This window comes from Oreochromis aureus, linkage group 7 (genome assembly GCF_013358895.1).
Source record: "Oreochromis aureus strain Israel breed Guangdong linkage group 7, ZZ_aureus, whole genome shotgun sequence".
NCBI classification, from domain to species: domain Eukaryota; kingdom Metazoa; phylum Chordata; class Actinopteri; order Cichliformes; family Cichlidae; genus Oreochromis; species Oreochromis aureus.
In genome coordinates this window covers 7,998,975-8,021,090 of record NC_052948.1, presented here as the reverse complement: position 1 = coordinate 8,021,090, position 22,116 = coordinate 7,998,975, and the positions used below count along the sequence as shown (strand labels likewise).

General features: G+C 41.1%; 1 protein-coding gene across 4 annotated transcripts in view; it reads left to right on the top strand.

The window, feature by feature from the left end:
• itpr2 (inositol 1,4,5-trisphosphate receptor, type 2) overlaps window positions 1-22,116 on the top strand; it is a 61,350-nt gene that overhangs the window by 15,624 nt on the left and 23,610 nt on the right. For 3 of the 4 annotated variants that reach the window (XM_031759284.2, XM_031759270.2, XM_039614646.1), the window contains 25 exons: window positions 205-377; window positions 604-723; window positions 959-1,144; window positions 1,231-1,482; window positions 1,565-1,712; window positions 1,821-1,971; window positions 3,190-3,377; window positions 3,473-3,596; window positions 3,712-3,769; window positions 3,896-4,073; window positions 4,359-4,526; window positions 4,960-5,046; window positions 5,141-5,266; window positions 5,390-5,512; window positions 5,671-5,871; window positions 6,232-6,483; window positions 6,647-6,772; window positions 6,896-7,024; window positions 7,238-7,358; window positions 8,294-8,475; window positions 8,798-8,940; window positions 9,460-9,568; window positions 20,477-20,597; window positions 21,007-21,194; window positions 21,279-21,459. In XM_031759284.2, coding sequence (XP_031615144.2) covers window positions 205-377; window positions 604-723; window positions 959-1,144; window positions 1,231-1,482; window positions 1,565-1,712; window positions 1,821-1,971; window positions 3,190-3,377; window positions 3,473-3,596; window positions 3,712-3,769; window positions 3,896-4,073; window positions 4,359-4,526; window positions 4,960-5,046; window positions 5,141-5,266; window positions 5,390-5,512; window positions 5,671-5,871; window positions 6,232-6,483; window positions 6,647-6,772; window positions 6,896-7,024; window positions 7,238-7,358; window positions 8,294-8,475; window positions 8,798-8,940; window positions 9,460-9,568; window positions 20,477-20,597; window positions 21,007-21,194; window positions 21,279-21,459 — 3,835 coding nt within the window. The remainder of the gene's footprint in view (window positions 1-204; window positions 378-603; window positions 724-958; window positions 1,145-1,230; window positions 1,483-1,564; window positions 1,713-1,820; window positions 1,972-3,189; window positions 3,378-3,472; window positions 3,597-3,711; window positions 3,770-3,895; window positions 4,074-4,358; window positions 4,527-4,959; window positions 5,047-5,140; window positions 5,267-5,389; window positions 5,513-5,670; window positions 5,872-6,231; window positions 6,484-6,646; window positions 6,773-6,895; window positions 7,025-7,237; window positions 7,359-8,293; window positions 8,476-8,797; window positions 8,941-9,459; window positions 9,569-20,476; window positions 20,598-21,006; window positions 21,195-21,278; window positions 21,460-22,116) is intronic. The other variant, XM_031759276.2, reaches the window with a different exon arrangement.

Below are 22,116 nucleotides of genomic sequence, written 5' to 3'. Positions count from 1 at the left end.
TCCTTAATTCCCTAAAATTTATTGCAAATCCATTTTTTGTATTTTTTATTTTTTATTTTAATAAAACAATAGTCTGTAGATAACTTAATAAAACCCCCAATCCTTTGGTGAGTCTCACCCACACACATACATACACACACACTTTTATGCCACCACCTTCTGCATTACGAGTGTTGATAAACGCATGTTTATTTTCTCATGCAGGAATATATAGCCAAAAAATTCACAATCATGCAGTCTCAGATCGGGTATGAGATTCTGGCTGAAGACACGATCACTGCACTGGTGCACAACAACCGCAAGCTGCTGGAAAAACACATTACAGCCAGAGAGATTGAGACCTTTGTCAACCTGCTGAGGCGCAACAGAGAACCCAGGTCAGTCAAGCAGACCTCCCAAATATTAGACAACCCCAGGGAACAATTACATGGAGGGAAAAAATGCTGGAAAAGTGTTAAATTAGTTCAAATCGATCTTCCAGCTGCTGCTTACTTTAACTCGATATCTTTTATTTCTACTATTTTTATATGTACTGCTTAATCTTAAATGTAAATATATATTTAAACAAACACTGGCATTTCATGTCTGCTCTGCTTTGCACAGATTTCTGGACTATTTGTCTGATCTTTGTGTGTCCAACAAGACGGCCATCCCCATCACACAAGAACTTATCTGTAAATTCATGCTGAATCCTTCCAATGCAGATATCCTCATCCAGACCAAGTGAGTCACACCTGGTGATTGTTATATTTTAAAATGTCCCAATTTAAACCATTTAAAAAAAATATTTTTCAATATGTGATGCCTTTGCACAGCGTGCGAGACTGCCGTTTCCTCCAGAGCATCTATCTCTTGTGAAATGTATATTTTCAGCAGCAGCAGCTCTACATCAGTGTGTAAAGTGAGCAGTTTTTCTAGCTACTACTTAATGTCTCACTCGCTCCTTTATCCTTCCAAGACTAATCTCAAACATAGAGACCAGCAACCTGGAGTCCTCTCTGATGCAAGAAGAGGGGGAGGAGGAGGAGGTTTGGCTCTATTGGATCGACAGTAACAAGGAGCCCCATGGCAAATCCATCCGCCACATGGCCCAGGATGCTAAGGCCAGCCACAAATGTGATGCCGAGATCATTACATACTACAGGTCTCTCTAACATTCAGTTCCACAAATGCGTGCACAGAAACCATTTTCTCCCTTTTCTGACAATTTCTTCTTCTTCTACTCCACAGGTACCAGTTAAATCTGTTTGCTAAAATGTGTCTGGACCGACAGTACCTAGCCATCAACCAGATCTCCAGTCAGCTATCTGTGGATCTGCTCCTGCGGTGCATGTATGACGACTGCCTGCCCTACAACCTCAGAGCCTCCTTTTGCCGCCTCATGTTGCATATGCATGTGGATCGTGACCCACAGGAGTCTGTGGTTCCCGTGCGCTATGCCCGCCTCTGGACCGAGATCCCCTCCAAGATCAACGTTAATGAGTGAGCATCTAAATGTTGGGTTATGTGTGTTTACAAGTATAATTTGTGAGTGACTACATGTAGATTTTAATGGCTTCAACAGGTTTGAGTATGAGTCAACTGACAGCTCAACGGAGGAAATGAAGAAGAAGTTTGCTCCCACTATGGAGTTTGTGGAAGAATATCTTAAGGATGTGCTAAACCAGGCTCATCCTTTTGAGGAAAAAGCTAAGAATGAACTCACATTGGAGGTAGGATAAACAAAGCTTCAGACATAACTTTGGCATGGTTTTTTTTTTTTCACTTACTGGTTTTACTGGGTATTTTTAACGATGGATCACATTTGATTTCTCTTTCAGGTGGTGAACCTGGCTCGAAATCTGGTTTACTTTGGTTTTTATAGCTTTAGTGAGTTGCTGCGCCTCACACGCACTCTGCTGTCCATCTTGGATTTCGTCCAGTACCCTGCCAGCCCCTTGAACAAGCTCAGCAAAGGCCCAGAGGCTGGCGGTTAGTGCAGTTATGTGTTTAAATTACTGTATGTGTGTCTTTGAAATTATTTTTTTTTTTTAAATCTAAATTTAAAAAATCAACTATAATATTGATAAATTACATGATTTGTCCTCTGAAATGCCAGACAAGAGCTCAGCATCAGTCAAGTTTCTAAATGTAAAATATTCTTGCCATTGTTAAGAGTATGCAGGAATAAGGCTGTGAATGAAAACATGAGGTTTCAAGTCAGCTGTTAAAGTAGCAGGAGAAAGCAGAGGAACAAAATTTATCATAAATTTTGTTATAGTTAATTTTTAGAGGTTTTTAGGGAAATAAAAATGAGATCAATGAAAAAAAGGTGTGAACTTACAGCTAATGAGACGTGTAGATGGTTACTGAGGATTTTCTGCAGAGACCTAAAAAGGACAGATCTGCTCATGCACTGCAGACAGGATTTAAACAAAAATTACAATTTTTAAGATTGGTGAACAAACTGGTAGATAAAAATGTTTTTGAGGTTTAATGACATGAAAACACAAACTATATATTAACTTTTCTTCAGCTGGAAAAACATCTGGGTCATCTACAGTGCTGTGACTTGTAAAATCAGACAAAGATAACCAGAGTAAATACAAAATACAGTTTTTTAAATGATGATTTTAATTAACTGAGGGAAAAAAGATATCCAAACCTACCTGGCCTGTGTGAAAAAGTAATTGCCACCTAAACCTAATAACTGGTTGTGCCACTCTTTGCAACAAGAACTGCAATCAAGTGTTTGCGATACCTGCCAATGAAACTTTCACATCCTCGTGGAGGAATTTTAACCCACTCTACTTTACAGAATTCGAATGAACAGCCTGTTTGAGGTCATGCCAAAGCATCTCAATCTTTAAATCATCTTTCCCAAAAATGTGGTTTATCACAGTTAATTCATGATTCATGATTTATTAATCATGTTGCCATATGTGAAAAGTAATTTGTTTATTATTCATTACTTTTTCACATAGGGGCAGGTAGGTTTGGATAGCTTTTTTTTTTAAAAAGTTTTATGATGTGAAATGTGATAAATATGCAAAAAACACAAAGAAATCAAGAGGAGGGCAAACACTTTTTCATAGCAGTGTAGCATTTTGTTTCCCTTGACTTTCCGAGCTTTTAATGAACTCTTTAACTTCCATAGGCTTGACATACAAAATCACATAATGAGACATGTATAAATCTTATTTTGTTTAGGCAACAATGTCCTGCGAACGATCCACGGCGTTGGTGAAATGATGACTCAGATGGTGATGAGTCGAGGTGTGCCACACATCCTCCCTGACTCTCCTCCTTCTCTGCGCTATGGGAAGGTGCTCTTCCTGCCTGAAAATGAGGATTTGATGGTGATGGACACAAAACTAAAGATCATCGAGATCCTGCAAGTCAGTGCAACTTCTGGATGTTCTGATTACCATCACTGCTGCATTTTTTTTTCAGTGCTTGACACTTTTTTGTGAACTTTGTGTTTTCCTGACAGTTCATCCTGAGTGTGAGGTTGGATTACAGGATCACATACTTACTGTCGATCTACAAGAAAGCGTTTGGGGACAGGGCTTTAACTGACAGCTCGATGTCTTTGGCCGATATGCCTCCAATGACACGTGAGACTTTCCTCTCTTACCGTGCAAATGCAGAAAAGTTATTCTATTATGTTATCATGTATTAATTAGTGCAAACTGCCGTGTCACTTTTTCTTTCATTTTATTTTGTCTTCAGCTTGTGAACCTGACATAGATGAGATTGTACAAAAAGCAGAGAGCATGTTTGTAGAAAGGTAGGTGAACATGCATTTACGCCTTTATTAGATTGACAGTAGAGACGAACAGAAAATGTATGCCAGTGTTTTTTAATACGCTTTCAAACATTCAGACAAAGAAACTTAAAATTTAAATATACACAGTTCTGACTTCAGCTCTGAGTTGAGCGCAGTGGAGCTGGACGGTGAGGATGGCCGGACATTTTTGAGGGTTCTGATCTATCTCATCATGCAAGATTATCCCCCACTGGTGTCTGGCTCTCTGCAGCTCCTCTTTAAACACTTCAGTCAGAGATCTGAGGTGCTGGAGGCCTTCAAACAGGTAACAACAAAGCAGTTGCACTTGACACTTGGTGAAGCACTTTCTGAATTAAGTGATTATTTTTTTCAGTACTGGTTGATGTAAACAGTTTGGAGGAGGAGTGTTCTCTAACAGCTCTAAAATGCATCACTAAGAGATTCCTCAGATGGAAAAACTGCCTCAGAGCCAGTTTGACTCCAAAGTGGTGCACAAAGAGTTATTGGAAGATAGAAATTTCTTTTGTTTATACATATTTTAGGAATATCCCTGTCTGACTACTCTTCATTGTGCGCGTGTGTGTCTCAGGTCCAGCTGCTAGTGTCAGAGCAGGATGTAGAGAACTACAAGCAGATCAAGGCGGATCTGGACCAGCTGCGTCTGACTGTTGAGAAGTCAGAGCTGTGGGTGGAGAAGAGTGTAGTCTACACCGGTGAAGAACTTGCAGCCAAGATGGCCAAAGAGCCAAACGCTGAGGTGCTGTGCTCGTATTTAAAAGTAAAGCATCTAAAAGCAACGTTTTACATTTCAGAATTGGATATGACATTTTCAGCTCTCTCAGAAATTACTGTTTGTGTTAAATGGGCCATCAGTAATTCTGCTGCACTGTAAATGGCTTTGATGATTGTTGTTCTTTCTTCACAGCTAATGAAAAAGTCCAACTGTTTTGTTAGCTCAATTAGTAAAAAACGTCTGACTTCACAGGGAACTGCATTTAGGCGCTTGTGTGTCACAAATTTTTATTTTTATTGTTATTCTTAGAGTGTCTCCGTTTAAATGCTGGAAGTCTTTGCACACACTTTAATAACTCACTGAGATGGGATAAGGATGTTTCAGACCTGTAACAGACCTGTTTTCAAGTGGACATTGAGCACAACTGTTTTGTTCACATGTCTCATGTCTCTCTCAGGAGGCTGTTCTGAGCCCGGTGCAGGATGGGGAAAATAAACCTCAGATTGACAGTAACAAGGCAAACAACTATAACATCATCAAAGAGGTGCGCTGCACATCCTTATTTCAAGTGTGTTCCTGTTAAATGTCTGTTGTGCTCTTGTGCGTCTACAAAAAAAATTTGTGCATCTCATCTATAGATCCTGCTGCGGCTCAGTAAGCTGTGTTATGGCAACAAGAAGAGTCGCGTGCAGCAGCAGAGGCTGCTGAAGAACATGGGAGCTCATACAGTGGTGCTGGACCTGCTGCAGATCCCTTATGAGAAGGTGAGCTGTGTACACAACAGCCAATTTAATGACTTTCTGCTTCAATCTGTGTGCAGCGTAGTTACTGGATGTCTTCCTGATTCTCTAATCATCTTTTATTTCCCCGACGCCGTGTTCTCACAGAGTGATGACAAGATGAATGACATCATGACCCTGGCACATACGTTTCTCCAAAACTTTTGCAAAGGAAACCATCAGAATCAAGTTCTCCTACATAAACAGCTGAACCTCTTCCTCACTCCAGGGGTGTGTAGATATGACTATGCTCCGCTTTTTCTCATGCTGACATGCCTTTGGGTGTCCTCTTTCTAGTAGTGCGACAGCCGTATGCTTTCTTTTGATGAATGATTCAGTGTGCCGTTTAAGTGAATGTTATCATCTTCACAACTCCTGCTTTTCTCCAGCTGCTGGAAGCTGAGACGATGCGGCAAATCTTTATGAACAACTACCAGCTGTGCAATGAGATCAGTGACCGGGTGGTCCATCATTTTGTCCACTGCATCGAAACACACGGAAGACATGTTCAATACCTCAAGTTTTTGCAAACCATTGTGAAGGCTGATACAAAATATGTAAAGAAATGTCAGGACAAAGTCATGACAGAGGTTTGTTTTTATTGTTTGTTTTTTGTGTGAAAAATTGAAAAAATTATCTTATGAATAGGAAACACTCATGTGGAAGTTCTCCAGATCAGTTTTCATGTATTTTTCTTAATAACTGCAGCCACTCATCTAACTGATTATTTAAGAATTTAACATGTGACAGATTGTTATAACTAATCATAACATTTCATGTTTGGTTTTCACTGAAATTGAGAAGATGAGAATACATGTGCACTACACAAAGAATCAATTATGAATTGAAAGGCTCTTTTATGCTTTGATGCTTACTTTTAAATGAATGCCGGTGTGCGAGACTCTTCCTTAAACCTTTCTCTTTCTTGGGTTCTTTGTTTGCGTGTCCAGCTGGTGAACGCTGGCGAGGATGTGCTGGTGTTCTACAACGACCGCTCGTCTTTCCAAGTGTTGTTGCAAATGATGGGCTCTGAGCGGGAGCGGGGCGATGAGTATGGAGCTCTGGCGTATCACAACACACTCGTGGAGCTGCTGGCTGCTTGTACCGAGGGAAAGAACGTCTACACTGAGCTGAAATGCAATTCCCTGCTGCCGCTGGATGACATTGTTAAAGTTGTCACTGATGTGAATTGCATACCAGAGGTAGTGACCAGATATTTTTACTATACAATAAGAATAAACATTGAGCTGTAGGGTAAAGATAAATAATATCACTATCACTCCGGAACATTTTTTGGTCACATTTCAGTGCTGTGTGCCTTCAAAAACTAATCAGGCATTGCTTTTTCTAATTTCTCACCCTCAGGTCAAAACTGCTTATGTGAACTTTGTGAATCACTGCTATGTGGACACAGAGGTTGAAATGAAGGAGATCTACACCTCCTCCCATATCTGGAAGCTCTTTGATAACTTCCTGGTGGACATGGCCAGTGTAAGTCAGGTTCATTCACCTCTTTTTCTTTCCTTATGAGCCTGTGTATGTGTCAAGACTGTTGCCTAGGAAATGATAGAAATGATACTAGACATATTCCTCTACATGATTTTTGTAATTTAGGTGTGCAACACTACAACGGAGCGTAGCCATGCAGATCTGGCCCTGGAGAAGTATGTGACGGAGACGGTGATGGCCATTGTCAAAGGTTTCTTCAGCTCACCCTTCTCTGTTAATCACTCTAACCTACAGGTATGTCTTCACCCCTGACAAGCATGCAAATGTCATGGATTTGGTTAACTTTGTGGTGAACATATTTAATGGAGATTGAGTTGTTTTTAGCAGTAATGTAGTAATGACCTCAGAGACATTCAGTTTTCAAGTCATGCCATCTGATTGTTCCTCTGTATTTCTCTGTGGTTAAGGTTTCCGCTTTTTCTTCTTCTTCTTTTATTTAATATATAGACAAACCAGTCTATCTTCATCAAGCTCCTCCAGTCAGCCTTCCGGATTTACAACTGCACGTGGCCCAGCTCAGCTCAGAAGGCTAATATTGAGAGTTGTATCAAAACACTGGCTGATGTGGGTGAGTGATGCAACTCTGCTCTTCAGCCTCGATAGGAGATAGTTTCATTACTTCACATTCACTGTATATTTAAAACATTTTAATTCATATCTTACGGTGCATATGCTGATCTGAATTTTTACCAATATTTATTGCCGAAATGTTGCTTTTTAATTGTCCTTTATTTGACTTATTATATGACATAATTGTGTGCAGCACAGTTCCATTGTCCTCTGATGGATCAGCCAAAGTTAGGCATTGGTTGCATTTGCTGTTGTAACATATTTGAAAAGGAGATCTTTCACAACACCTCCACGCAGTCTTATAAAAAACTAAGTACGCCCTGTGACTTAGTAGCTTGTAGAACCGCTTTTAGCAGCAATACCTTGAAGTAACTAGTTTCTGTGTGACTTTAACATCTGTGAAATCATTGTGGAAGAATTTTGGCCCGCTCTTTTTTACAGTATTGCTTTACTCCATTGAGGTTTGCGGCATTTGTTTATGTGCAGCTGTCTCAAGGTCCTACCACAGCGTTTCAGTTGAGGTCTCGAGTTTGACTGGGCCATTGCAACACCTTGCAGGTTTCAGCCATTCTCTCATAGATTTACCAGTTTTAGCACATGGTGTCACATTTGACTCTAGAATACTTTGGTGTGCAGGTGAGGTCGTGGTTGACTCACTGACTGTGGCATTGTGTTAAAACACATCTGAATGCTCCATACCAGCAAAATACAGAAACATCTGCTTTGGTAACAGTAGCTGATGATCAGTTAATCAAGTAAACTAAAGATCAACACCTCCTATTTACCCTCTTAATTCCTTTGCAAGAAGTACTTAGTGTGTGCTTAGTTTTCCATAGGGCTGCATAGAGTCCTGTGAAAGCCTCCCTTTTTGCATGACTGTAAAATTAAGCTCACGATGACATCTCCTACATGTTCTATGTGTTCTTCCTTCAGCTAAGGCACGGTCCATAGCCATCCCGGTTGATCTGGACAGCCAGGTCAACACTTTGTCTCTCAAGGTCCATAGTAACATGGTGCAGCGAGCAGCTAAAGACTGGAGGATCTCTGCACGTACACGACCTCGCAAGGAGCCACTTGGTGGGCCTGACTATAAGAACATCATAGAGAAGCTGCAGGTGAACTTTTATTCTAACACTGGGAGTCTACATCTATGCTAGCAGCTCTGAGACTGCCTGCAGACACTGCAGTGCTTTGAGTCTATGATAATGTGCAACATGCTCAAGAAGGAATATTAGGCAAATGAAAATTTTGATCTGATGACTGTGCTGAGCTGTTAAAATTTATCCTCCGGGTATACAGAAAGTTTAAATAGTCACAGTAGTGGCCTGAAAAATTGACATTGCAATCACTTACAATTACGTAATGTATGAACATGCATGCTCATCAGCACTACAGTCTCTGCTGCAGCACTTTTAATGCGTCTGTTGTGTTGTACAGGGGGTTGTGTCCCATCTGGAGGAGCAGTTCAGTCCAAAGGTTCAGGCAGAGTTTTCTGTGCTGGTGGATGTTCTGCACAGCCCAGAACTGCTGTTTCCAGAGCCTGCTCGTTTACGCTGTGAGGGTGGAGCTTTTATGTCCAAGTAAGCAACTCTATAAACTGTCTTTAGAACAAAGACAGCCCGCAGGCCACATTTTAAAGTGTTTGTCTGACCATTGGGAAAACTAGCAGCATGACTAAGTTAGTATTTTGAGTTATGTGCAGTTTTTGACAATGTTTTTTTCATCTTTTTATCAGGTGTGTAGACTCTGGAAAAGTAAAAAAAAGAATAAACTTGCAAAATACACTCTAAATTATGAATGAACGACATTGCATAGAGCCACATTCAGCTTTAAATGAAACAAATGAGAGTACGGTAGCAAAAAAGTCAGTATTTGTGGCAGTGGCCTGCATGCATTGACAAATACATTTTGTAAAAAATACTCAGACACATCATCAAACCTCTGAGGGTGCTGTCACTATTTCTTCTTTATGACGCCCTCGGGGAACAGAGAGGGAGATTTCACCTGCGGTGATCATTAAAACGTGGCCTTGTTTTGTGAGCAAGCGAGTGCATTAACCAGAAACCAAAATGACGCAGCAAATCTTATCGCTCTTCCAGACTAATCAAACATACCAAGAAGCTGATGGACAAAGAGGATAAACTGTGTCTAAAGATCCTGGAGACGCTCAGAGAGATGCTGGAAAAGAAGGAAAGCTTTGAGCAATCAGTGAGTACATGACACTTTGTGAACTTGTTAAAGTCACCTAAAGTGAATGGTTTTAGGGTGTCACATTCACCTTTGCATACAAATTACATTACCTGAGTGAGAACATCCAAAAGTTTGCTTTGGATTCATCCCCGACTTCATGTGCCGGTAATGCTGTGCTCCTATCAGCAGTGCAGTGTAGTCCTTGTTTTGTCTCAGGTCTGTCAGCCCAGAGCCCAGACTCCCCTTCATCAGTATGCTGTGGGCCTTTCTGTGTTACATAAGGCAGGGAGGCACTTGAGGACACACTCACACTGAGAGGGAGAAAAGGAAGGAGGAAGTAAAGGAAGGAGGAGGAGGAGGTGGTGGTGGGGGCACGCACTGAACAAACAAATCAATACTGCAGCGAGTTGGGGGTACAGGAGCCCCTGTCCTGCTGCACCTCCCTCTCAGCCAGAGGCCCGGGAAGTGAATGACTAGAGTTGGTAGGATGACACGCAAATTTGTGTAGAGGAGACTCAAAGAGGTGGCTACGTGTGCGAGAGCGCGCATGTTTGTTCACACTGACAGGGGTGGAAGGTGAGGGCCAAAGTACAAAAACATCAAGCCTGTAATCACTTCTTGGTCCAGCTGTGTGGCGAGAGAGGGTGCCAGTGTGAAGTTCACACAGGATGCGCCGTTCCCGTAAAGACCTTTTATCAGTTTGCACAAAAACATGACATGGCGACTCTAATAATCGTCCACTGCTTTGCTTAGTTTGCAGCTCCGTTTGTCTTGTTTTAAAAAAAAGTGGTAGGAAAGCACGTTTGCATGTTTCATGCATTCATGCGATTATCATTAGTCCACTTAAGGCACAGCTTATGAAAGCATAACAAATGTATGTTCTTTTACCTTCTATTTCAGTATAATGGTATTACTAATACTGTCAGGACTACATTGCTCAATATAGTACACAGCAACTTGTTTGACTTCCAGCTGCTTGAGGAGTCAGAGTTTTGCTTTTCCCTATTTGTGTTTGTATCGTGTGTCAGTCAGCCAAGCTGTGGTTTTTTTGTTTTGGTTTTTTTTGTGTGCTTTTTTTTTTTTATTTGAAAGGCAAATGATTCAACAGTTGTGTGGAACAAGATAAGAGGAATTCAAAGTGGAAAAACAGTCACTTTTTTTAAAAGCGGCTTCGAGAAGCCAGACAGTGCGGTAACGATATGTGAAATGTCAGTTTGTGTAGGTGTGCATGAGTGTGCTCGAGCATGTATTTGCGGCCTCTCTTTGTCATATCCGCGTAGCCCTGAGTGTGGAGCTGCAGCCTTACTGCACGAGAGAGAGAGAGAAAAACGATTGATGGAAATAATGAGAGAGAGAGAGAGAGGGAGGCAAGCAGACAGACAAAAACAGAAGGAGAGAGACAGAGTGACAGCAAAGGCAGCAGAGGTTGGTGGCTCCCCTGGGGTGCAATGTGTGGGTGGAGGAGAGTGAGCGAAAGAGATGGAGGGAGAGTCATTGAGGGAGCGAGGGAAGCAGCCATGTGAGGAGCCATGTGAGTGAAAGAGAAAAAAAGTGGGCAGCGGCTGCAGGGATAGGGATTGGAGAGAAGCAGAGTCTGCTCAGTCCATGAGGAGACAGGGCAGGGGGTGCGCTTACGTAACAGCCTGCAGTGGCTGAGCCAGCGTCACGTGGACCATCACGTTCTCCCTCCCTCCCTGCTTACTCTCACTCTCCTGTCCGCTTGCTGCCTCTGTCTTCCTCCTTTGCTCCCTCTACGCTTTATCTTAGTCTGTGGCAGTCTGTCTGCCCGCCTGAGTATTATAATTTTATTTTTTTTGTCTCGCTCACGCCTGCTCCCACCCAGGCCCTGCTCAGGTGTTTGCCTTGATCAGAGAGGGCAAGATCTGCTGTAACTGCACAGAGATGTGTTGGCTCTGACTGCTGCATGTCACTTGTTTTGGCTGTCAGTAAAAGGCCACTTTAAATGTTTGTGCTCTCACTTGCCCTCAGGAAGTCTGGGTTGTATTGTTGGGGGTAAAAAGTTTAGAGATTTATTTAGCTTTCTTTTTCTTTAAAGGTAAGGTGGATATAAGTCAGGACTACTTATAAAAATAAATAAATAAATAGAAAACCTAATGATCTGTGCTTTTCTTTTCTTTAATGAAGTGAAGCAATTCTCCAAAACAGCTGAGCACTGTAGATTTTAATGGCACACATTTGATGCCAGCCAGTATTTACAATGCAAGGAAACGCTCATGTGTTTTTTAATAGTTTTTTTTCGCCAACAATGGGAGGCTGTTGAAAGAGAGGGATGTAAACGCCTTTGGCTACACAGAGAATACTTCATAATAGGATCAGCTGGTTGCTGGTTTCAGGGATTTGTTAGCAATAAGATATTTTTTTTAAAATCCCTGCAGTTACAAATGTCAGCAGCCTGTGATTAAACTTTTACTAGCCTGTATTTAAAATATTTTTTTAATTGAAATAGACGTATGCATAAGTATGTAAACAAGTGACAGAGGAATAAAAAAACAGCTAATTATGTAATCTAAACCACTCTCACATGGTTTCTTTTTCCCCTCTCTATCACACTCATCTGTCATTCACACGCTGTCTGTCTGTCTCTCATTCTGTCTTACTTGCCAAGTTTCACACCACCTGCCTAAGGCAAAGCAGATTTACAGATTACCACCCTCTCGATGCTAAGCGCATCACACACAAACACACACGTAGATGCAAGGACTCAGACTCACACACACTCCCAGGCATGCAGTGTCATGCTGGCTTGCCCTGTGTGAGCTCATCCTGCAGGCCTTTCCTTGTTTGTCTGTCTGATGGGAATCATGATGGACCATGCCTTTAGGTTTTCTAGGTGGAGAGGGTCAGGCAGGCAGAGAGCTGCGTGAGCTCATGCGTACATTCTAAAGGTTGACCTTTGGCTGGACTCTGGCTGAGACAGCATGCTGAGTTGAGTCAGAAAGTTGGAGATTGCAGAGGTCTAACCAAAATAGTTTTGATTTGTGAAGTTTAACTTATCTAATACAAAAAAAGTGTTTATTTTGCTGCGTGAACTTGTGCTGAGGAGGTTCTTCTCAGTTCCTCTTGCCCTTGCTTCCCTCAATCCATCAGCCAGGTGTCTGTTAGGGGAGCATTATGCTTTGGTTTCCATGGCGATGAGGGATTAGAACATGTTGTTTCGTCTAGTCTGGCCGTGACTGGGCGCTGGAGGTCTGTGTACACTGTGTAGAGATGCCTCCAGAACTGGAGCACGATGCCTGCTGAACTCTTTTAGTTCCAAGCAGTAGACGAGAGAGACAGTTTCACTTGTACTGCAAGAAGATATCCTACTAGGAGAATATAAAACACTGAATTATACGTATTCAAAGTTAAAATAATCTTCCTGTTTCAGTTGCTCCAGTTGCTCTTATAAAACCTTGAACAGGGGTGGATAATTATTTTTAACCCTGTGTAGCTTTATAAAATCTCCAAGTTGAAGATGCTTGAAACTAGACCATCACGTCCATCTGTCAGACTCCTTTCTTGTTTAGCTCTGGATGAAAAATTACTTTCCTGAGTCAAATCACTGAGTTACCTTTGCACGAGCAAAATAACAAATGTATTATGTGTGCAATTAGATTATTTACCTTTGAGATTTTCTAAAAAGAGATTGTCTTAATTTTTAGCATCCAGCAATTTTGAGGTTTTGAGTTACCTACATATGGTATCTAAGTGTTTCTATGAATCTTAATGGTTTTCAGTGTAAACAGAGTTTCACAAGTTCATAGTGTGTTGTTAGGTCACTTGTTGTCTGAGAGGCACATGACAAGAAAAGAGCCGGAATGACATGAATTTGAAATTTTGTTTGCGTTTATTGCTCATAGCTGGTGGACAACATGACACAAACCATCCAGTGATGATATAATACTCAAGACAAACAAGAGTCTGGTGAAGATCACTGTTGTGTTTCAGTCAGCGTTCAGTATCTGCTTCAGTTTTTGATTCATTTCTTATGTCATGGTATCTCACATGTGCTCACACCTCTGTTAAAGCTTTTTATTAACCGTTTAGCCTTAGAAGGATCTGAGCACCTGAACCGTATTTGATTGGAATAAATGCAATATTCCTTACTCTGTCTCTCAAAAATAAACGTCAACCTCGAGGGTGTGTCATCAGTAACCAGCAGCTTAGAATAAGGGAAAAGTTTGATCCGCTGCAATTGCTAGACTCAAAGTCCGTGGATCACAAAAATCAGATGGCCCCATGCTCTCTGAGAACCATGAGTGATTCTACCAAATGTAATCTTATTTTTAATTTTTTTTATGTTTTATTGTTTAATTTTTTGCTGATGTAATTTTTCAGAAGCCACATGGCTGAAACATAAGCTCTCAAAAATTATTATGTTTTCCCCATGCTTGCCTTTTTATGTCGACTAAATTGCCCGAGTTCCTGTGAGGCAGGCAAAACAGATGAGCCTTGTTTGCCAGTCAGCTTATCTTCAGCATCATAGTCTTCTTAATAAACTCAATCAGTACATAACGATATTAGTGAATAACGCATAACACTTCCACCGTAAACCCGCTGGTTAAAAGTCAGGCCTTCCCTAAAGCAGACCTGTTACTGAATGCTTGTTTACTTGTTTACGCTTGTATTTCCCTGAATCGTTCTCACCAATTGCTCTCACATGTGGGCTTAATTTGTTTTGCTGATGTGCTTGTTTGTTGGGTAAAAGCATTTCATGTGCTGTGGAACTGCAGCTTGAAAACATAAATGGCACCACTTGATGCGCGTGTGTCTTGCAGGATTCCAGATTTCAGATACCATTTGTAACCCCTTGGCCTTGCACACAGCGCTCCACAGCTACTTCTGAACATGTCATATTCAGCAGCAGGTAAAAGAGTTGGGATGAAATGCAAATATGCAGACATGGTTCACCCTAATGGACTTGACTAATGGCAAGAGGTTTAGGTAATCCTGAGCTCATCCAGCCACAATTTCACCAAAGAATGATGAACCCAGTGATCTCAGTTATGGGTGGCAGTTGCACACCAGCCTATGTTCCCTCGTGTTTTGTTTTTAATCTGGGCTCATGTTGTGTTTGTGCTAGAACTGCAGAAAATGTGAAGGAATGAAATACATTTTAATTTCTTTTCTTTTTAAAAAAGAATAAATACCTTGGCGAAGACACTTTATAAAACACATTGATATGGATTTTATTATGACAGGTTCCCACTTTAAGCTTTTCATTTCTCCTTCAGCTCCAAGCTCGCCTTAGAGACAACAGAAATTTTTATTGGATTACATGCAGCGCATGCTTTTAAACTGTACATGATAAGATCGAATTTCCCTTTGAGTTTTTGTATAACAGAAGGTAGATTTTCAGTTTGACACTGTCCTGATCAGTGTATTGACTGAAGTAAGATAAGCTTTGTGATGGTGAAGTTGTTGGCCTCTCATAGCCTGTGGGGAAACTGTGCTATGCCACTGTGTGCTTGAGTCATTCTGTTCATAAAAGACAGACTCGGATTCCTCTGTGGAGGAAAAAGCAATGCAGAAAAGTAAAACTGTTAGTCTTCCACCCCTCTCATCTCAACCTTGTTTGGGGAACATTGTCCTCCTGCACAGCCTGACACGCTGCTGCAGTTGACCTTATCAGAGCTCAGCAGCTCAAACTCCTTCATCCAGGCAGTGTATGTCCCGGTTTACAGTTGCTACTGCCCTCCGATGCCTGCATGAGTTTTCAGACCACCTAAAGAAGCACAGAACAGGCTGTATCTTTTTATCCATGCTTCTCACTGGAGTTACAGGAATCTGTAGACAGCAGAGCTGCGAGAGGTCTGGAGGGTGGTGGGGGGGAGTGAAGCTGGAGGTGGGGATCGGCAGCTCATCCTCAGCTTGGACACCAGAGCCGCAGTGTGGCGTGCCGGTGCACATTTTAAAACACCACGACTGTCTGCTCATTGCTAGGTTTGTTTGTTCCTCTTCTCCTCCTCCTGCCACCCTCCTCTTACTTTTGTCAGTTCTCTCTCTCTCTCTCTCTCTCTCTCTCTCTCTCTCTCTCTCTCTCTCTCTCGCTCTCTCTCTCTCTCTCTCTCTCTCTCTCTCTCTCTCTCTCTCTCTCTCGGCTCTTACATCACCTGACTAGAGTTTTTCTTGTCAATGCAGCAACAAGCAGATGAGTCAGGCAGGGCTGACTCTTCTCTACTGCCATCCTGCCTACTCTATCCTCTCCTTTCTCTCTGCAGACCTAGCCAGCACACTGCATCACCCAGAAGGGAGACAAAAAAATCCCCCCAAAAACCTGTCACCACCCCCACCTTTCAACTTCTCCCTGCAAGAGGGTTTCTTTTAGTGGTACTTCCTGTGTCAGAAAAGGGGAAATGCTAAGTCAAACATGTTTTAGTTTGCAAGGGAGCATGCACTGGGATGCATTGCCTTATAGAGTGTAGTGCTGAGGTTGGAGATGCACTAGGATTGTGTCTGTGTAGTGGTGTGTGGAAATGAGAGACACTGGCTCAATGGATCCTCACCTTCAGTTCAAGAAGTGTGTGCGTGCATGTGTGTGTGTGTGCGTACGTGCGTGTGTGTGTCTATGTGGGTGTGTGTCTGTGTTTCTGTGAGACAGCTCAGCCAGACAGTGCAGGCAGACAAGTGTCTCTGCTGACTGCAGATGAGATAGAGTGTTTACTGACACAGGGAGCATCAGCTACACGTGCTCATCCACATCTTTGCTCTTCGGTACACTTAGTTTGAGGATGCTTAGCTGAACTGTATCTAGCCAGCCTTTGTGATGAGACATAGAGGTACCTCATTTGCCTGATGCCTTGCTATCATCAAATTAGACTTTTTCTTTTTTAAGGTTGCAGTTTGGAGCGTTTTTAAAAATATCCATTATTTCTGCTTGATAATTCAGTTTCATTTTAGATGAACCACATTACATTTGACACATCCAAATGCACCCACAGTTTATTATAAGAAGCAACTACTTACAACTTACAATGGCAGCTACACAAATGAGTCATATACATCTGAATACTAATTAGCTGTATGTGTCAGCTTTAAAGGAGGTGTGACAATCACAGCAGGGAAACTTGCAAAGGAACAAAGAGACCAGATAATTGCTGAACTGCTGGTGTGTCAGTCACAAACTGCAAAATTCTGAAATGTATAATAAAGGAAATGTGTTTATTTCCATGCAAGTATTAGGACAAATGGACTGGGAAAAATTTCCATTAAATGTCTATAGGGTTGTAGGTGAGGTGACTTGTCTAACCAACAATACCAGTCAATGAATAAATCAATCCTTCTTTGTACAGGACCTTTCATGAAGGTTGACACAGTTCAAAGCGCTTAATAGATGATTCAACATGTTATAAAAGCTACATATAAAGAATTAAAAGTACCAAATATAAACCAAGATTTACAATATAAGTAAACTAAAAGGACAGTTAAAGAAAGAAATTGATTTTTACTAATCTTTCAAACAGAGCACGCACCAAATGTTCACATTATTGAAGCAGGAGTCAGTACTTTTACTTAAACTTTGAATTAATTAATGTTAACACCTAATTAACCATTTCAGCTTTTAGTTATTTTATAGTCTAAAAGTTGCATAATTACAGCCTAAAAATGATCACATATATTCAAAACTATTAGGTACACCTGTTCAACTGCTCGGTAATGCAAACATCTCATCAGCCAGTCATGTGGCAGCGACCTGTTGGCAACCTGCCGATGTTCAACCTTTCGTCCTTCTGCCCTGAGTCTTTGGAAGTCTTTGCACTTCCACCGGATCTCTGGACTACAAACTCTCTCTCTACTTTTAAATTGTGTCTTAAAATCCATCTATTCAGAATTGCATATCCTTCATCATGACTCCGTCTCAGTGTATTTTTACCTTACTTAGCTTTTATACTTACATACTTTATCTTATGTTTTTATTTTGTTGTACTAATGTAAGGTGACCTTGAGGGTCTTTAACAGGCGCCTATAAATAAAATGTATTATTTTTGTTATTATTATTATTTTAAACTGAGCATCAGAATGGAGAGAAATGGCAATATAGGTGACTTTTTCTGCACAACCACCCAGAGCGATTACAGAGACTGTTCTGCTGATGCCAGAGGTCAGAGGAGAATGGTCAGACTGCTTCAAGTTGATAGGAAGGCAACAGTAACTCAAATACTGATTCATTACAGTCAAGTAGGGCTGCGCAATTATGGTCAAAATTAACTGACAAATTTATTTTTTGCTCTGTCACTTAAACATAACACTGCTTTCGCATCCAAGTTGTGCTACATTCCTGTTCATTTACAAGTCTTTGCATCAAAAGAAAATTTATCCTCATTTGCGTAAATTCAGTGCAGCGCTTGGAAGAAAACTACATTTGTTGGACCTGCATGAGTGATGTAGCATAGTAATATACTGTTGTGAGATCTCTCTTTTTCTCCTGCAACATTTTGCATATAGCGCAGGTTTTTCCATCTTGAAAAAACAAAACAAATGCATTCCTGAAGCCTTCAATAGTAAAAATGTTTTGTGAACGCTTTGCATTAGTGATTTCAGTACATCTTTGTTAGCAAAGTGGTGTGCCATACAGCCTCGCTTTTATGAACGTTTGAGTTGATGTTGAGCAATTCATGTTAGCGACCATTGCATTGCTTCTCTTGTCCTTCATGCATTAATTATACTAATTATTTGGTGGTATGTTTTCAGGCCACTGGTTATGTTAGTTGTGTTGCTTTGTGGCACAGAGACAACTCTACAACACTCTTTGCATATAATCTCTTCTTGGTCAATGTCACTAACCCTAAATCCGCTTTGAGTGATAAGCTCTTCACCTTCTACTGTGTCAGTCATTTGATTTTTTTTAATATATCTGTCTTTTTACATTGTGTTATCAGTCTAGACTAGTCCAGGAAGCTTCAGGCTTCGTAGTGCAGTGAACATTTGTGATTGGATGTGGTTCAGCACTGATTTAGTCAGGTGGGGGAGTGCCTAGATTGTCTGTGTTTAAATGTGGGAAGCCGAAATTGTGTCCCTACAACCAACCTATACCCAACGCAAAACACATCAAACACATCAAAGCAGTTGGGCTACAGTCACAGAAGACCACACTGGGTGCCACTCCTGTCAGCTAAAAACAGGAAACTGAGGCTACAATTTGCGCAGGTTAACCAAAATCTTACAATAGATGACTGGCTAAACGTTGTATGCTTTTTAAACAACATGAAAGCATGGGTCCATCTTGCCTCGTATCAGCAGTTAAGGCTTGTGGTGGTCTAGTAGTATAGGATATTTCCTTTGCACACTCTAGGCTCTAGGAACAATTTGTTTAACACCACAGCCTACCCGAGTACTGTTTCTAGTCATGTCTATCCCTTAATGACCACAGTGCACCAATCTTCTGATGGCTTCTCAAGACAGGATAATGTGGCATGCCACAGAGCTCAGATCATCTCAGACTGGTTTCTTGAACATGACAATTAGTTCACTGTACACAAATAGTCTCCAAAGTCACCGGATCTCAATCACATGGAGCACCTTTGGGACTTGGTGGAACGGGAGAGTTGCATCATGATGACATTGTTTCCAGCACCCTGCTGAATCTATAGCATGAAAAATTAGGAGTTCTGATGGCAAAAGGGGGGTCTAACCTGGCACAAGCAAAGTGTAACACATCAAGTGTGTTCAGTTGTTATTTTGACAGGCACCTGCCTTTCTGCTAGCCTGCTAACACGTTTCCATGGAAACCATATGTGGCTGCTTACAGCCCATTCATTTTAACTCCGCCCCTTACCCATCACTTCTTGAAGTCTTTTGATCAATACCAGTGGTAAGGTGTCATCAAACAAGGCCTTGATGCGTTGTTGGATTACCATAGAAACAGATGCTGTTCATACTTACTTTATCTTCCCTTCTTATTTCCTGCTTTTCATCCATTCATCGCTCTCCCTGTTGTTCTTTAAAAGTAGGTGGTGAAATGTACAATGCAAGTCATCCACCTGCCAATCACACACTTTGATTACACAACCACTGAAGGGCGACTGTCGCCCTGAATCTTTTAATCTCATTTCTGCTCATCTGCGTCAAATGTCACAGACACGGACAGATGTTTATTCGAAAGAAAATAAATGCAGTTATTAAATAAATGAGCTGCTAGAGGCAAGCTGGTGTTGTGCAATGCATTACTTTATACATATGCATCAGTAATCCTTGCACGCAAATGACCACATTCTGTATAAGCTTTTTCCACTTGTTTTCACTTGCATGCTTATGTGCACACGGTGTGTGTGTGTGTGTGTAAGAAGCACAGTGTGGTCCTATTTTGCACAATAAGAGAGGGAAAACTAGCCTCATTCTAAATAGTTTAGGGTAAGATCAGTGGTTCATCATGTCAGTTTAAAAATTGAACTGTTTGGAGACTTTCATTGCGAACTAATATTAACTAAAAATCTTAAAGTAGCATCTCTCATCATTTATGGTTGCTTTTCTCCAAACACACCCTGGCTGCTATCTCGGAATCTCTCATAAATGCTCAGATAGGATCAAGATATTGGACAACATTGTAACCGTCATGCTCTCTCAAGCTCCAATTTCTTTGTTGATAAGAGCATTGTCATCCTGCAAACCACTGCTTCCATCAAGGCAGAAATGTGTCATGGGATGATGGCGATGATTCCTATTAGGTGAAATGAGATGAAATCTGCTCAGCCCTCTGAGAGATGATTGGATGGATTTCATGCCAATGAATGCACCTTACCACAAATGTTCCCTTCTTAAGATTTGTCTTTCATTTTGATCATTTTTACAGTTATTCCTCTTTCCCTTTCTGTAAAGGGGAAAAAAGCTTTATCAAAATCTATTAAATGTGTGTGAATTTCCTAGTTTAGGGCTCATACTCTGTCAGACTTTTAAATGGATTTAACATTATGATTTCTGTCTCCACAGGGAAACGACTTGAGAAAGATTCTCCTCACACGCTACTTTGGAAATCAAAAGCTTCTCTCCAAGTCAGAGCTCGCGAGTGGAAACAGCTCATCTGGTGGCTTTGTCAAGCAGTCACCTGGAGGTACCGAGAACCCCAAATAAACCGAGTAGATGCTGCAATAACTACTCACAGTGGAGGAAACAACAGTAACTAAAATGACAGCGCTCTGTTTCTTAGGCAGTATGCTGTTTGACAATTGTTGGCAGACATAAGAGGTTTATAATGCATCCCATAAATATTCGGTCCAGGCAGGTGTGGAATATAGTAGATGAGCATAAGAAATAATCAAACATTTGTAAAGTTTTTCTTGTTCAATTTCTCAAAAAGAGATTATTTCTATCTGTAATTATTTATTTATGGTATGTGCATGCATGGAAAGCCAGAGGCAGGGAGAGCAGCAGCACAAAACTAACCAGGCACCATAGATGAGACTAACTCAGAAAGAGCATGAGAAGCAGAAGCTGGGATTTAAATTTCTACATCATTGCAGGAGGTTCTCCTATGGTAGACGCTGACAAGCCAGCCAGCAGTGTTTCAGATATTCAGTGTCTTTTGGACAATGTTGGGGCAACAGAGATGGTAATTGAACTCATTGTCAACACCAAGAATGATCGACTGTTTAAGGAGAGCATCGAGCTGGGCATTGCCCTTCTCAGGGGTGGAAACACACAGATACAGGTCGGCTTCACGGATACACGAATCCTGTACTTCTCCTCCACATGTTTTAGAATTATACTCACGGCCATTTTTGCTCCCAACTAGAACTCATTCTACAGCCAGCTGAACAAGCAGAAAAAGTCCGAGAGGTTCTTCAAGGTTTTCTACGACCGCATGCGTTTGGCCCAGCAAGAGATTCGAGCCACCGTGTCGGTCAACATGTTTGAAGTCAGCTGCAGAAAAAGGGACGATGACAGTGATGTCAGTAGTATCAGGGTTAAAAAAGGTACAGTTCAGTGATGGTGCATTTTAATTTTTTTTTACATTATTGACTTAGAGCAAAAACGCCACGTTTGTTAGCTCTAAATGCAGCTAACCACTGTGTCAAAATGTCAAAGGGAGGCTGAAAGTAAGTAAGTAAAGTTCATTTGAAGTGAATCACCTCTGTTATAATGTCAGAGGTACCTAGCGACGAGGATTTAAAAGTGCAATACTGAGTCATGAGGCTCACGTCCTCAGCACATCCAGGCATTTCCATAGAAAGAGCGAGTTAAAAGCCACAGACTGAAAAAAAGTAATGCTTGTTACAGTGTTTGAGGTCCAGAAGTCAGTTTAGTTTAAAACCGTTGTAGTGGATAAATCCACAATGATTTTTGTTGCTCTGCTGACTTCTGTTGAAACTGTTGTTCCCAGTTCAAGCAGTCACATGTCTGAAGCATGTGACTGCCCACATTGCAATCCTATCAAAAGGCCATTGTATCAAGTTTGGGTGTTTTTATGCTACAGAAACCCACTAAATTGTTGCCTGCTTGTCAGTGAACATCTGTAAATATATATATATATATACACATATATATATATATTATATATATATATATGAATTACAACTGCCACACTTATGATATATATATATATATATATATATACCTGCCCTATAGTTAAA